General features: G+C 48.8%; 1 protein-coding gene across 1 annotated transcript in view; it reads left to right on the forward strand.

Moving 5' to 3' along the window:
• LOC103629388 (uncharacterized) overlaps positions 1-13,659 on the forward strand; it is a 55,703-nt gene extending 42,044 nt beyond the window's left edge. Inside the window, exons 9-13 of the mRNA XM_008650525.4 lie at positions 11,403-11,454; positions 11,583-12,160; positions 12,429-12,635; positions 12,731-12,851; positions 13,209-13,659. Of these exons, the coding sequence (XP_008648747.1) occupies positions 11,403-11,454; positions 11,583-12,160; positions 12,429-12,635; positions 12,731-12,851; positions 13,209-13,277 (1,027 nt within the window). The 3' untranslated portion in view covers positions 13,278-13,659. The remainder of the gene's footprint in view (positions 1-11,402; positions 11,455-11,582; positions 12,161-12,428; positions 12,636-12,730; positions 12,852-13,208) is intronic.
• Positions 13,660-16,809: the final 3,150 nt, after the last annotated feature.

Below are 16,809 nucleotides of genomic sequence, written 5' to 3' on the forward strand. Positions count from 1 at the left end.
CCCTTTCCCCAGCAGTCGAGCTTCCGAGCCAAGGAGAGGCTTGAGCTCGTGCATGGGGACTTGTGTGGCCCGGTGACACCAGCCAAGGGAGAGGCTGCGAACGCCATCAGGCGTGTGCAGGTCGCTACGGAGGCGGAGTGCGGCCGCAAGCTGCGCGTGCTGCGCACCGACAACGACGGCGAATTCACGGCGGCTGAGTTCGCGTCGTACTGCGCGGATGAGGGCGTTCAGCGCCACTACTCCGAGCCGTACAGCCCGCAGCAGAACGACGTCGTCGAGCGGCGCAACCAGACGGTTGTGGGGATGGCTCGGCCTCTCCTCAAGCAGAGAGGAATGCCAACTGTCTTCTGGGGAGAGGCGGTGGTGACAGCGGTTTACATCCTCAACCGCTCGCCCACCAAGGCTCTCAACGGGATGACACCGTACGAGGCTTGGCATGGGCGCAAGCCGGCGGTCTCTCACCTACGGGTCTTCGGCTGCCTCGCATTCACCAAGGAGCTTGGCCACATCAGCAAGCTCGACGATAGGAGCACCCCGGGGGTGTTCATTGGCTACGCGGAGGGCTCGAAGGCCTACCACATCCTTGACCCAAGAACACAGCGTGTGCGCACGACGCGCGACGTAGTGTTCGATGAAGGGCGAGGATGGGCGTGGGACAAGGCGGTGGACGACGGCACGACTCCGACGTACGACTTCACCATCGAGTACGTCCACTTTGAGGGAGCTGGGGGAGTAGGCAACTCTTCTCCGAGCAGGTCTACCCCAGCCCCCAAGTCTCCACCGACTCCAGCGCCAAACTCTCCAGCTCTTGCTACAACGAGCTCTTCACCACCACGCACTCCAGCCACGACTCCGGCTACAGCGAGCTCTTCGCCACCACGCACTCCAGCACCGACGGTACCCTCTCCGGGAACGTCCTCTCCGACACCAGCTCGTGTCGAGCACGACCCAGTGGAGCTCGTGACCCCTCTGTCCCGCGACGAGGAGCGCGTCGACGCGTGCTACGACGGCGAGCCGTTGCGGTATCGAAGGGTGGAGGGCCTTCTCATCGACCGTCGGTGCCAAGCCCTGCGTCTCGCATTCTGGCAGGAGAGTTGCATCTTGCATGCGACGATGGTGAGCCTCGGTCTTTCGCGGAGGCCGAGAAACATGCGGCTTGGCGTGCCGCGATGCAGTCGGAGATGGACGCGGTTGAGACGAATCGCACTTGGGAGCTCGCTGATCTCCCTCATGGTCATCGCGCGATCACCCTTAAGTGGGTGTTCAAACTGAAGAGGGATGAAGCCGGCGCCATCGTCAAGCATAAGGCTCGCTTGGTGGCACGCGGTTTCTTGCAGTAGGAGGGGATCGACTTCGACGATGCCTTCGCCCCTGTAGCACGGATGGAATCCGTGCGACTCCTCCTCGCGCTGGCAGCCCTGAAGGGCTGGCATGTTCATCACATGGATGTCAAGTCGGCGTTTCTTAACGGCGACTTAAAGGAGAAGGTCTATGTACACCAGCCGCCAGGTTTTGCGATCCCTGGCAAGGAGGGCAAGGTGTTGCGCCTGCGCAAGGCTCTCTACGACTTGCGACAGGCACCAAGGGCGTGGAATGTCAAGCTGGATTCCACGCTCAAGAGGATGGGCTTCATGCCAAGCTCGCACGAGGCGGCCATCTATCGGCGGGGCAATGGAGAAAATGGCCTGCTGGTGGGTGTCTACGTCGACGACTTGGTGATCACCGGCGCCAAGGATGCAGAGGTGGCAGCGTTCAAGGAAGAGATGAAGGCCACCTTCCAAATGAGTGACCTGGGGCATCTCTCCTTCTAGCTGGGGCTTGAGGTGCACCAGGGAGACTCCGGGATCACACTTCGCCAGACCGCCTATGCCAGGCGCATTGTTGAGCTGGCTGGGCTCACCGACTTCAACCCAGCTCTCACTCCGATGGAGGAGAGGCTAAAGCTGAGTCGCGACAACACGACGGAGGAGGTGGATGCTACTCAGTACCGGCGTCTTGTGGGGAGCCTTCGCTACCTCGTCCACACACGGCCTGACTTGGCATACTCCGTCGGCTACATTAGTCGGTTCTTGCAGCGACCGACGACGGAGCATGAGCAGGCTGTGAAGAGGATCATCCTCTCTGTTGCGGGGACTCTCGACCACGGTCTCTACTACCCGAGGTGCCCTGGGGAGGCACACCTTGTCGGGTACAGCGATAGCGACCACGCCGGCGACATCGACACCAACAAGAGCACAAGCGGGATCCTCTTCTTCCTCGGCAAGTGCCCCATCAGCTGGCAGTCGGTCAAGCAGCAGGTGGTGGCCATGTCCAGCTGCGAGGCCGAGTACATAGCGGCGTCCACTGTTTCGACTCAGGCTCTCTGGCTGGCTCGACTGCTCGGTGATCTCCTCGGGAGAGACACTGGAGCGGTGGAACTCAGGGTGGACAGTCAGTCCGCTCTGGCATTGGCCAAGAACCCCGTGTTCCATGAACGGAGCAAGCACATCCGGCTGAGATACCACTTCATCCGAGACTGCTTGGCAGAAGGGAGCATCAAGGCGCGCTACATCAGCACCAAGGATCAGCTTGCAGACCTGCTCACCAAGCCCCTTGGGAAGATCAAGTTTGTTGAGCTTTGCTCCAGGTCCGGGATGGCCCAACTTTCTCACAAGACGACGCCCAAGACTTAGGGGGAGAATGATGGAATAAGTCTTGAGCATCTAGAGGACAACCTGCTTTTGACTGTCCTCTGTAGTCCTTTAGCATCTAGAGGACAGCTTGACTGTCCTCTGTAGTCTCTTTAGCATCTAGAGGACAACAGTCGTTTTTTGACTGTCCTCTGTAGTCGCTTTAGCATCTAGAGGACAACAGTCGCTTTTGACTGTCCTCTGTAGTCTCTTTAGCATCTAGAGGACAATCCTGTTGTGTAGTGTGTGTGAGAAGGTGTGGTAGTGCAGCCCCTAGGGCTATAAATATGTGTCCCCAACCCCTCTAAGGGTATGGCATTGTGTAGTGTTTGAGGAAATAAACAGAAAAATTGCCCCAACTCATAGTGTCATCCTCTTGATGAGAGTTAGAGTCCCTCTACTTACAGAAGTAGCCGCGAGGTCTGTTGTACCAACATGAAGTTATCTTGAATAAATCGGCCCTTTATGAAAGCACTTTGATTGGGAGAGACCATCTCATGAAGCCTAGCAGCCAAACGATTGGCAAGGATTTTAGTGATCAACTTAGCAACACTATGAACCAAACTAATAGGCCTAAAATCCTTAACCTGGGCAGCATCCTCTTTTTTAGGGATCAGAGTGATGTAAGCTGAATTGAGTTTGTCAAAGTTATTGAATTTTCTGCCCCAAACTGCTGACACCACTTTCATGAAATCATGTTTGATTATGTGCCAACAGACTCTGTAGAATCGTCCAGTAAAACCATCAGATCCAGGTGCCTTATCAGGGGGGAGACTTACAATAGTGTCCCAAACCTCTTTTTCAGAGAAAGGAGCATCCAACTCAGAGAGATCATGACTAGGAATATCAAGAGCATCTAAATCAATGATTCTATCTCTGCCCACATTTGTACCAATCAGGTTGAAGAAAAAAAAGATCAACTGCTGCAGCCTTCTCATCATGCCCAGTTAAGGTGACATCCCCATCCCTCAGAGAGGTTACAATGTTCTTTTACGGTGTCTGGCTTGTAAATGTAATAGCTTGGAGTTCGCATCTCCATCCTTGAGCCACGATATTCTGGATCACAGCTTGGCCATGGTCCTTCTCAAGGACGAAAGCAGCAGGGTATGCTTCTTTAACTTATTCTTTAACCATAGCTCATTCATGGAAAGGATCCTGTCATCCTGGGCAATCTCCAACCTATGAAGGATTTCCTTAGCCAAGGCTAATTGGAACCTGATGTGTCCCACCTGATTATAACTCCAGACAATAAGACTTTTAGCTGTCTTCTTTAACTTCAGAAAAAGGATTGGAAAGGACACATCTCTCCAGTAACCGAATCCCAGGCGGTCTGAACAACATCGTTGAACCCCTCCAATTTAGTCCAGAAGGCTTCAAAATGAAATCTTCTTTTTCCAGAGATATTATCATGAAGGCCCAAGATCAAGGGACAGTGATCTGAGTCAATAGAAGCAGAACTCTGAAGGAGAACATTGGGATAGATCATTTCCCAGTCTACTGAACAAAAAACTTTGTCCAGTTTGACAAGGACAGGGGCTTGGAGCCGAAACCAGGGCTGAAGCTTGCCGAGTAATCTTTTTGAAAAAAATATTCTCTTATCTTTTGAGGCATCAGAAATTGTGACTCATTTGCAGCTGTCCCATCATCCTGAACTGACAAACCAGCCAACCCCGCAGATTGAGCAGAAACTGACAATGTCGAGTCCCCAGTAGCGACTTGCAGCAGTGGTGCAGATGGAGCAGGCAGAGCTGCCGCAACTTCCGCGACATCACTAACTGAGTGTACGGAAGCCTTTGAACCAATCTTTTACGGTAGTAAACCAACATGGGAGGGGGATCAACTGGTTCCTGGACATGGCAGCAGGGGGATAAACCTTCCAAAACGTTCTTCGAGGTCATCTTGCTTGTAGCTTGAGTGGCAGAAAGGGGCGAGCTCAACCCAGCCTTCTCCCGCGGCCCAGCCATACTCCTGCGCCGAGGCGAAGAAGGTCTAGGGGAGGTCAGCGGCCCATCACCAGCATAGAAAACAACTGGATCATGATCATTGCAGCGCGGAGATAAATCTTCCAAAATGTTCATCGAGGTTGTCATGCTTGGAGCTTGAGTGGCAAAACGGGGCGAGCTCAACCCAGCCTTCTCTAGCGGCTCAGCCATACTCGTGCGCTGAGGCGAAGAAGGTCTAGGGGAGGACAACGGCCCATCACCAACACAGAAAGCAGCACCATCTTCCAGAGCTAAAACTGGCGCCTCACCCATATCCCCATGCACATCTGCAGTCCGTTTTCTGCCCGCACTCTGATGGGAACCGAGGCGAAGGTGGACAGACTGACGCTGCATAGAAGGACCCAGTTGTCGGATCCGGGGGTTGGACAGACCCCGAACATCCTCGTCCTCCTCACCATGGAGCTCATTCGAAGGAGACAGACTCCTCTCCGAGAGAAACTGAAGGGAAGCCGGAAGAACAGCAATGCTAATCTTGTAGGTCAGGCATCTCGCCTCCTGATTTAATGGCCCCCGCTCAACGATGTGGAGGTCCATATCCATGCGAAGCATCATCGGATCCAAACACCATGCCCGAAGCTTGAGTGAGGAGAGATCAGACTTGCTCGCAGAGGCGGGATGCAACTCCAAAATGTGACAGGCGTCGTGGAGAAGCTTCTTGGCTGTGGTTAGACCCCACGCGTGCGCTGGGATCCCACGGATCTCAATATCCAACAAGTGAGGCAGTGACGTAGCTGAAGCGTGTGTAAATCTTGTCCACTGCTTGAACACGAGCAAGAACATAGGGCCTCTGAACGACCTTTCTTCGTTAAGCACTCTTGTCGCCACTTCTTCATCCGGCAAGAATAGCAGGAAGTCTTCCGGCATGGTTTGATGAATAGACATGTCATCAATATTGAGACAATAGCGACGGGCCACTTCCTCCAGCACATTTGAGCCAAGAACAATAGGTCTGGTTCCAACAACAGTAACAAATAAGGCTCGACGGAGTGCTACTTCTTCCCTTGCCATGTCCGTTGATAATTCCAGAACGCAAGAGGGTATGGCCGACATGTTAGGAACAATGTCAGCAGGGGTAGACTGGCTGTGCCCTGAACCCTGCGCCGCATCCCCTTTCCCGCGCTTAGAGCGCCTTCTTTTACGCTTGGGCTGTAAGGGCGGCTGCTTCACTGAATCCAGGGTAGTCTCCATCGCAGCATGGTCATGCGACGTGGCAAGGCGTCTCCAAATCGAGGCATTGCGCGCGCCCTCTAGTGGAGAAGCCTCGTCCATGCCAGACAGCCTCTGCCACACCGGAGGCCGCACAGGTATCCTCAACCTCGCCGGAGCTCTCTGGGAGGTTTCCTGTCTCGCCGGAGGACGCTTCTTGACGTAGCCCAGACGCTGCCACACTGACTGCTTCTGTGTATCAACCGGCAGGGACGAGCAGTCTGCCGCTCGATGTCCGAAACTGAAACACCGAAGGCACCTTGTAGGCCGCTGGCAGGTAGCTACGAGGTGGTACCGGGGTGATGACCGGCGAGGGACTGGTGGGAAGGGGAGCGGGGAGGGGAACTGAAGGGGCGGGGTGGGGTACCGAGGGGGAAGATGCCCCGCCAGGGCAGGGAGCCGAAGCGTCAGCCATCGTTCCTTGATAATATCTATTTCCGCTTCTTATCATCTGCGACCTCAACGAACAACGTGGCAAGCGAGGCAAGCGCGGTGGTAGAACCTCCGACAACAACAGCAGCGTCATCATTGGCCCTGCACCATCCTCCAACTACAACTACTACAACCCTTGGATGGGGCCATCTACATGTGGCCTGGCCAACGTCCACCTTCGGCTCCTCGTCCGCCTGCTGCATCGCCCCCACCACCACATGCCCTCGTCGCCGGGGCTCCTAGCCAGTGGGCAGTTCTTGCTGCGGCATATGGGCCGCCCCTTGCCTACACCGTCCCTTCTTCGCCCGCACCTGTCTAGGATCAACACACCCTCTGTCTAGGATCAACACACCCTCGCCGCCAACTTCCAAATAGTCACTCTTCAGCAACCACCTCAACAAGAATGGCATTTTGATACTGGTGCCTCCAGTCACATGACATCTGATGCTGGTATAATATCTCACCCCTCTTCTTCCCAGCATCTTCCTGCCCATATTATCGTTGGTAATGGTCATCTCATTCCTGTCACCTCCACTGGCACCACCCATCTTCCCTATAATCTTTCCCTTCACAATGTTTTGGTTTCCCCATCCCTCATTAAGGATTTGATTTATGTCCGTCAATTTACCACCGATAATAATCGTTCTGTTGAATTTGATCCTTTTGGCTGTTTTGTGAAGGATCTACCCACTCGGCGCGAGATCTTCAGATGTAACAACTCTGGTCCGTTGTACCCCCTGCGGCTCCCGTCTTCTACTCTCCTTGCGTCTACCTTATGGCATCAACGACTTGGACATCCCGGTCACGCCGTTTTATCTCATCTAGCGCAGTCATCCGCAATTCCTTGTAATAAAAATACTAGTACTCATCCATGTCATGCTTGTCAACTCGGTCAACATGTCCGTCTACCATTTCCTACCTCTTCCTTCCGCGCTACCTGTAACTTTCAGTTAATTCACTGCGACCTTTGGACATCTCCCATCACCAGTGTGTCTGGCCACAAATACTATCTTGTTATTTTGGATGACTACTCCCACTATTTATGGACATTTCCTTTACGCCTCAAATCTGACACCCTCTCCACCCTAACCAATTTCTTTGCCTACGTTCGTACGCAGTTCGGTGTCACCATCCAGGGCATCCAGTGCGACAATGGTTGCGAATTCGACAACCTCCAAGCCCGCAACTTCTCCCATGGAGTCCATCTGCGCATGTCTTGCCCCTACACTTCAGCTCAAAATGGCAAGGTTGAACGTGTTATCCGTTCCATTAACAATATCATTTGCACCCTCCTCATTCAGTCTAGTCTTCCCCCCAGTTTTTGGGCCACGGCTCTTGGCACCGAAACATATCTTCTCAACATATTTCCCACCAAAACACTTGCCGTTTCTACACCACACTTTGCTCTCTTCGGCCACAACCCATCCTATGAGCACCTTCGTGTTTTTGGCTGTCAATGCTACCCCAACCTTTCTGCCACCATCCACATAAACTATCTCCTCGCTCAGCCCTGTGTCTTTCTTGGCTATTCTCGCCACCACAAAGGCTAACAATGTCTTGATCGCCAGTCCAATCGTACCATCATCTCCCGTCATGTGGTTTTTGATGAAACCTCGTTTCCCTTTTCTGAGGATTCCAATCCACCCACACCTGTGGCCTTCGCCTTCCTCGATGATCACTCTAACCCGGTTACAGCTCCTTTCGGGCTGTTGCCTGTGTCTTCTTTCTCAGGTACTTGTATGGCGCTGCCACCCCCACCGGTGGCTTCCTCACCGGTTGAGCCACCTACTCCACCAGAGGCCGGGTCCGAGCCGACCCACGCACCGGTGCTTCAGCCACCTGCAGCGCTGGCTGGCCCTATTGGCCAGTCGTCAGGCCCGGTACCGCCACCAGCCCCGGTGCTGCAGTCTCCTGTCCGCATGGCTGGTCTCCCAGGCGCATCGTCACCAACAACACTACTACCTGGGCCACATGCTCGACCTTCTGCAGCCCCCGCCGTCCATGGAACAACGGCCCCTGCTGGTCGTTTCTGCAGGCGGGTGTACTCCCTTCGCTCGCCTACTGTTACTGCTCCAGCGCCTCCTCTGACGACTGCCCCTGCACCCCCCATTCCTGTTGGTGCAGTTCCTATCAATCCGGTGGTCAACCACCACAGAATGACGACCCGTGGCAAGAGTGGTCTTCGGTTTCCAGCTCTATTTGAAGCCTCTACATTGTCCCCCATTCCGAGGACATATCGAGCAGCCATTACTGATCCCAATTGGCGCTCTGCATGGAACAAGAATATTCTGCCCTTATTGGTAACTACCCTTGGGATCTTCTGCCTCACCCGCCGCATTGCAATGTTGTGACTGGCAAGTGGGTCTTCAAACATAAGTTCAAAGCTGATGGTTCTCTTGAGCGCTACAAGGCAAGATGGGTTCTTCGGGGCTTCACTCAGCGTCCTGGTATTGATTTTTCAGAAACTTTCAGTCCAGTGGTCAAGCCAGCTACAGTCCGGACTGTTCTTTCCCTGGCTCTCTCGCATAGCTGGCCGATTCACCAACTTGATGTCAACAATGCTTTCCTTCAGGGGACCTTGTTAGAGACTGTTTACTGTGTTCAGCCCACTGGTTTTGAAGATTCCACTCATCCTGATTATGTGTGCCGTCTCAACCGGTCACTTTATGGGCTCAAACAGGCTCCTCGTGCCTGGTACAACAGATTCGCCTCCCACCTGATTCAACTTGGATTTGTTGAGGCCAAGTCTGATACTTCATTTTTCGTCTATCACAAGGGTGCAACTATGATTTACCTTCTTTACGTGGATGACATTGTATTGACTGCCTCATCCATGTCTCTTCTACGACGCACTATTACTACTCTCCAACAGGAGTTTTCACTGAAAGATCTTGGTCCTCTTCATCATTTTCTTGGTATGCATGTTCAACATTCTGCTTCTGGCATTTTTCTTTCTCAACGCCAGTATATGATTGAGATACTTGAGCGAGTTGGTATGAGTGGCTGCAAGCCCTGTACAACCCCTGTTGATATCAACCCCAAACTCTCAGCTGATGGTGACCCTGTCTGAGATCCCACGGAGTTTCGCAATCTTGCAGGAGCACTACAGTACCTCACTTTCACCCGTCCAGATATTGCATATGCCGTTCAACAAGTCTGTCTCCATATGCACGATCCTCGGGAACCCCATTTGGCAGCCCTTAAGCGTATCCTGCGCTACGTCAGAGGCACTCTTCAGTTGGGTCTTCATTTAAGCCCCTCTTCGCAGATGGAACTTGTGGTTTACTCTGATGCTGATTGGGCTGGCTGTCCAGACACTCGGAGGTATGCTGTCTTTCTTGGTGCTAATCTCGTCTCTTGGTCCTCCAAGCGCCAGAACACGTCTCACGCTCCAGTGCCGAAGCTAAGTACCGTGTCCTTGCCAATGCAATTGCTGAAGTCTCCTGGTTGCGTCAGTTGTTGGCAGAGCTACATGTTCCCCTACCCAAGACTTCATTGGTATACTGTGACAACATCAACGATGTTTATATGTCCTCAGATCCTGTTCAACATCAACGTACCAACATGTGGAAATTGATCTTCACTTTGTCCGAGAAAAGGTTGCCCTCGGTGTTGTTCGTGTGCTACATGTCCCGACGACTTGCCAGTTTGCTGACATCTTCACTGAATTTCGGACCAGTCTTAACGTTTGCTCCACGGACGCTAACACTGCGGGGGGGGGGGGGGGTGTTAGAAAGTGCAGCAGGGCCTATCGCCTGGTATATCTGCCGACCGGCTTGTATGGAAGTCTTGACACAGATATAGATAGAGAGAATTAGGGGAGGATCTCAATCCCTCTGATTGAGGATCTAATTCTAGTCTAGGATCTTTCCTTTGGTGTAGAAGGCTTCCTTTTACCTCTCACCTTCCTCCCCTATATATACATGTACCTGTACCGTCTCTCACATATCAATCAATATACGCTTCCAACTCACTTACACTATTTGGTGTAGGGCAGGTGCTAGTGCCCTTCAAGAGCTCCTAGCACGCTAGTTCAACCTTGGAAATTAGTTGGTAGTGGTTTGGGTGATGGTTGTCTAGCCTGTGGGTTTTTTTTGTTTTGTTGGTTTGATGGCCTTGAGCACTGTTGGGTGGAGACCAAATACAGTCTTGATCACAGAGGGAAGGCCATACTTTTTGTATTGTACTAACCATACTCAGGGTCACTGCGAAGGAGTCTTCGATTCTGGGGGCGACCGCCGACGAGGGGTCCACGGGCGAAGGGGCCTTCGATCTAGTGGGCGACCGCAATAGGTCGGCAGCAGCAAGGGCCTCTGCCAGTACGCCGACTGAAGGAATGCCCTCATTTGGCCAAGCATAGAGAAGGGAGCCACGATGCGAGGGCTCAAGAGCGCGAAGGCTATGGACCGATCCCGTGCATCATCGGTCCACCAAAAGACATCTCTAGGGGCCCACCTCTCAGTGTGGCGTGCGGGTGTGTTGTTTGGTGTGCGCCGTCTGATGTATGAACGACATTGTAATTACAACGTTACATGGAATATTCCCTGGATATAATAGGTAGACAGGGGTAGGACCGTACTTTGGACCACCTACCCCCGGACGGGCCTATAAATACCCCATCCTGTAGCGGGATGGGACACGCATAACGAGAAACTACAATTCCCTACTGTCTATCTTGTCGTGTGCCTGAGTTCTCTCCTATTGTCTTTGAGTGTTTGGGTCCACCTGACAGTGCGCCTGCGCACGTGTCAGTGCCCAACAAACACATCATATAGGCGCTTAGGTCATAACCAACCGTTGTACTGGGGGCTCACATTTTGGTAGCCCCTTATCTTTCTTCTTAATAAAATGACTCACAGATCTCTTGCGTTGTTCTAGACCGAGCTTAATATGCTACAGCCAATATTTTGCAAGAAAACTGTCTTGCTTGAAATGTTTGTATTTGCATTTCTTGAACAGCTATGTTTAAAATTCCTTCTTTTTTAGTGATTGCCTTTTCTTCCACTTCTTTCTTGGATTGTTGTCACTACTTGAACTTTATAATGCATTTTGAGATCCATGTTACATATTTGTTTACCTGCTTTTATAACAGGGAGATGCTTTTGCTACCACTGGAAGAACGCCTCAAGAAATGGTTTACTGAGGTTAGATTGAGATGTTCCCATTTTAACGAATGCTTGTAGCTCTAATCATGTAGGAAAAAGAAACACCAATCAATAGTTGAACTTGTTTTGTACCTTTTTCTTTAATATTCACCTCTTTATTAAAATAGGTTTCAGGAGTAAATCGATTTGATGCTCTGAAGGACCTTGCTCCAACCTGTTCAGAGGTTGAAATTTTGAAAATGCTTCCAGAGTGTGCATATTTGGTGCGTGGATTGTGGGTCTGCAAAAGTTCTTTGTTGTTTGATGGTGTATATTCTGGTCCCATGGATAGAATTCTTCTTGAGTTTACAAAAAGGGATCCCGTCCCATCAAATATTCTGGAACCATTTATCAATCTGATTGGCAATCGTGCTATGAGAGACTGGATACTGTCTCCATTGTGTAAAAGACGTCAAATTCTGAAGGACCATAAATTTATATCGGCAGATTTGTCTTTCATAAAACGCTATCCGCATATAGTCAATGAACAAGAGTGTGCTTGGTCTGCTCGGGAGACCACTCTCCGTGAGTCCCTAGAAATGAGCACTACTTTGGCAAAGAAGACCATGAATTCAACCAGACCTAATGTTGCTTCTAAAGGGCCTCATTCAAATATGAGCAAGGGCAGGGATGGCCCATCTCAAGGAAGTGATGACCTTGCGCGATCTGTTTTGGGCACTGTTTTCACTGCCAATAAAGTTCGCAGGTCAGTTCCTACAAAGTCAGTCACCCTGGCTCTTTACCTTTTCTGATTCACCATAAATATTTGTTGATCCGGTATCTTGTATTCTTATCACCGATTATATTTATGCAGTCAGTTCTATTTAGTTCCTATAGATCCCCCCCTCCCCTTTGATACTGCATCTTATTTAATCTTATATCGTGTTACAGCTCTTTATGTGCCATTATATATTGGATAACTGCCAAGTAACAGTTAAATGGGATATAAAATGATATATGTCTGTTAACTGCAGCATGCAGGCAGTTGTTAGAGACTTGCGCCAGTTGGCTGCAAAATATGCTTCCAATAGAAAGGATGGATCCAAACTGCAAGCTCTGTGCAATGCTGCAAAAAATTGTGCATCGCTGCCTCATGATGAGCTGAATCGAAAAATACATCTAGTTGCTGTTCCTGTTCATAGTGTTTTTGTTGCAAAGCATGAGGATAAGCGAGCTCTACGGTAACATGCACTAAAGTGAATTTGAAATTGCATGGAATACCAGTTTGATATTTACAGAGCTCTATGTGTATTTATTCATGTATCTTTTGCTACAGAAACATATTTATTTTGCTCTTCCGTCACAAAGAACCCAATGGAACATTGACTAAGCAGGAAGTTGTTGCTGCTGCTGCGAAACATATAAAAAGAGAGATTACTGACAGAGAGTACCATCAGGTGTGTAATGGAATCACTTGTTTTTAATGATGGTCCATTGTGTATATTATATTGCTCAACAGCTAACTTGGTGCACTAATAAAAGCTGTAATTTTGTTACAATCATAATATATTACCATGCAGATTCATCTAGTCATACCATCTGATCACTATTGAAGATGCAGCAGAAAATTACTTGAAACATAACAGCCACAATCCTATCATAATTTTGTGCTCTTTGACAGGAGTGCTTCTTTAAAAGGACGAGTAGTTGTGGCTTTTTGTTAGCAACATGTTTCGTAGTATTTCAATTTCTAATGTTTGAAGTTATGACATGCATGAGTAACTTTTAAGTTGACATGCTTTGGTTACGTTTAGGTTGTGACGGAGATCTGCATTTCTACAGAAGATGGGCACTTGCTGTTGAAAAATGGTGATGAGCCCTGAGTTCGCTATGATATGCCCTGTGAAGGTCCACCAAGGTGGAATCGTCTCTGATGCGTAGAATAGGGTCATTCGGAGTTTGGGATTTGGCCGGTGAGAATGAGTATTGATCAGGCAGTTCAAGATAGCTACAGCAAACTGTTCTAGGTGGCTTTGTCAGCCATTTTTGGCTCAGCAGTTTTTGCTGGGTGCTAATTGAGCGGTGTTTTTCGGTTAGTCGTCTTTATTTGTGTCCATTGAATCCTTGCTGGTCTAGCTTGGCGTAATTCAGTTAGGGATGTTATTTTGTCTTTTAAGTGCTGATATTGTCTGCCTTAAGTAAAGTAAAGTGGAAACCATGAACCAATTCCTCTTTTCTTCTGTCTTTGGTTTAGAGTTCGATAAATTTTTTGCTACCATTTCCTCTCGGGTAAACTCGTTTTTGGCATCTTTTCATTTTATGGAAGAAGAGGGTAGAAATTGGTGGTTTACGGGAGTTTATTGTGGACCGCAAGATGATGAATACAAGCTACTGTTCATTCAAGAATCAAGAGCTCAGGGATGTGAAGGCCTTGTGTCCTGGTATGTGGCTTTTGGTTGGATACTTCAATCTAATATAACAGGTCGAGAACAACACCATTGCTAACCTCAACAGACCTATGATGGGGAGGTTTTGGCACCTTATTGATGATTGCGAGATCAAGGAATTACCGTTAGTGGGGCGTAAGTCTACTTGTTCCAATGAGAGGGACGACCCAACTCTGGTGCGACTGGACCGTGTATTCTGTTGTTCGGAGTGGGAAGACATTTTTCCTAAAGCTATGCTGAAAAGTGCAGCCTCTGGGATTTCGGACCACTGCCCGCTAATTCTTGGTTTTAGGGTATGTAACTGGGGGTAAAGGTCGTTTTCACTTTGACATTTTTCGGCCAAAACTGTCCGGCTTTGTTGATGCGCTGTAACTAAACTTGGAGGCACCTAATCTATCACAAGGAGAAGAATGGTTGAGAAAGAAATTGAGACTACACTGTTTTGGATTGGCCTCCCTAGAGCGCACCATTGCTAGAATGCGCACCATTTTATTGTTATACTAAGGGCATGTTCGGTTACACTAATTCAGAGGGGATTAAATCCTCTCTTAGTCAAAAATGGCTAGGCGGAGATTTAAACCTCTCCAATCCCCCTCCAATCCCCCCTATGGATTGGTGTAACCGAACAAGCTCTAAAGGGGATGATCATCTAGTTTATTACCAACAAGCGAAACGTGTGTTGGTGTTCGATTTTTTAGCAACCTGGGGTATGTTGAAGAGAGATTTTACTTTTGACATTCCTGCTTTCTATCATCAACAGGAGGACCTTTCTCCTCTTGACGAGCCTTTCTCGAAGGAAGAGGTTTGGTGGCAATTAAGGCAATATCCTTGGCCTGATGGTTTTATTGGGTGTTTCTATAAATGCTATTGGGGATTATTTTTTTCTAAAATGCAAAGGAGAACTGCGCATTATATATGTTAAGATAGAAGAAACAACAACGATCATTTGCCGACTTGAACGAGTAAGAGCATGAGGAGGAAGGCGTCCATATATGCTGATCTGGAACATCTGGTAATAATCGTACCTCTCGGATAAGATCCCAGATCTGGAAGAATTCCGAGAAAGCAATAGAGGAGGAATTCCCCCCTAATGTCAAGAACCAAACTGCTATCTTTAATTGCTTCCTAGACAGTTCTTGACCTCACAACCTTCTTGTTAACAGCAGCAAACAATGAAGGAGCCCAATCTGCAATTGTTTTGTCGTGTAACCAGCGATCGATCCAAAATTTGGTGTCGGTTCCACTGCCCACCACTAACTGAACCGATCCAGCAAAAAGGGTAGCAACATTGGAATGAACTTGGACATCCAAGAAAGCCCACGACCACTCATGTTGTATTTTCTTTTAACAACAACATCTCATATTGAGAGAGCGGCACATAACTTCAAGATTTGGAATACCTAAACCACCCAAATTCAAAGGTAAATACACCTTCTGCCAACCCACTAAACAGTGCCCCCTTTGACATCTTTGTGGACTTTCCAGAGGAAACCCTGCTAATCGTGTCAATGGCTTTGATGACCCATTTGGGGCATTGAAGTGCAATAAAGTGATAAACTGGAATAGACGAGAGGACATATTTGACAAGAGTAGCCCTATTGATCGGGTGTTTAAGAGTAGCTTTCCCACCAGGCAACCGATCCGAAACCTTCTCAACTAGAGGGAGGAGGTCCCTCTCGGAGAGCTTTCTAATAGACAAAAGTAGGCCCAAGTACTTGCAAGGAAATTGCACCAAATTACAAGATAACGTCTCTTGGCACGCCAAAACCTCTTGATCATCGCAGCAAATTAGAGTAATCGAGCTCTTTGCTAAATTAGTAACAAGTCTTGAGGCTTCACCAAAAAACTTCAAAACTTGTTTAACCGTCTCTAAGTCACTCCTCACCGGATGCATAAAAAGAACCACATCATCGGTGTATAAGGAAATCTCTGTCCAATTCCTTGATGAAACAACGGCTGTAACAAACCATAGCTCTCTGCTTTCAAGATTAGAGAATTTAGAACATCCATAATCACACAAAGAGCATAGGGGATAAATCAACTCTCGGTTCACCGTTAACCAAAACTCTAGTAGTAGAAGAGCACAACAACTTTGCCAACAAATTACACCACCAAGTGCCAAAACCAAGATGTTATAAGACCTCCAACAGAAAAGGCCATGAAACTGAATCAAAAGCCTTAGTGATGTCAAACTTTAGGAGCACTCTCGGTTCCTTTTGTCTGTGCAAAGCTTAGGCCATGTATTGCACAAGAACAAAGTTATCCAAAATGTATTCATGTTTCATGAACACACTTTGATTAGGTGACACAAGCTGCAATAATTTCCCTAATAACCGATTAGCCATTAGCTTAGTGATGATCTGAGCGAAGCTATGGATCAGACTTATGGGACTAAAATCTTTTATCTCCTCCATGACAACTTTCTTGGGCAGAAGGGTAATATATGCAGAATTGAGGAGAAAAAGTCTACTATCATCACCCTAAAACAGTCTATTCACAGCAACCATAAATCTACTTTGATAATTTCTGAAGCCATCTTGTAGAATCTACCTGTAAAGCCATCTGGCCTGAGAGATTTATCTCAAGGCATGGACCTGATGGTGTTCCAAACTTCTTCCTAATTAATAATCAGGTCTAACTCGGTAAGATCAACAACTGACCTATGAAAGGAATGAAGATCAAGAGTGAAGTTACGCTATCCCACAGATCCCAACAACTTGGTGTAAAAATCCTAGACCACATATCCTTCTAATCAGTGAACACGTCCTCTTTCTTCAAACTGTCAATAAAGTTTTTCTCCTTCCTATATGTGGCATGGTGTTGGAAATAAGCAGTATTGACATTGCCCTCTTTGAGACATCTCATACCAGATCGTAGCCTTGCCCTGGTTCTCTCAAAGGAAGACAAGCCCAAGATATGACGTTTAAGCTGTCTCTGAAGCCAAATTTCAAGAGAAGACAACAATCTT

The sequence above is a fragment of the Zea mays genome, chromosome 6 (genome assembly GCF_902167145.1).
Source record: "Zea mays cultivar B73 chromosome 6, Zm-B73-REFERENCE-NAM-5.0, whole genome shotgun sequence".
In the NCBI taxonomy this organism is placed as follows: domain Eukaryota; kingdom Viridiplantae; phylum Streptophyta; class Magnoliopsida; order Poales; family Poaceae; genus Zea; species Zea mays.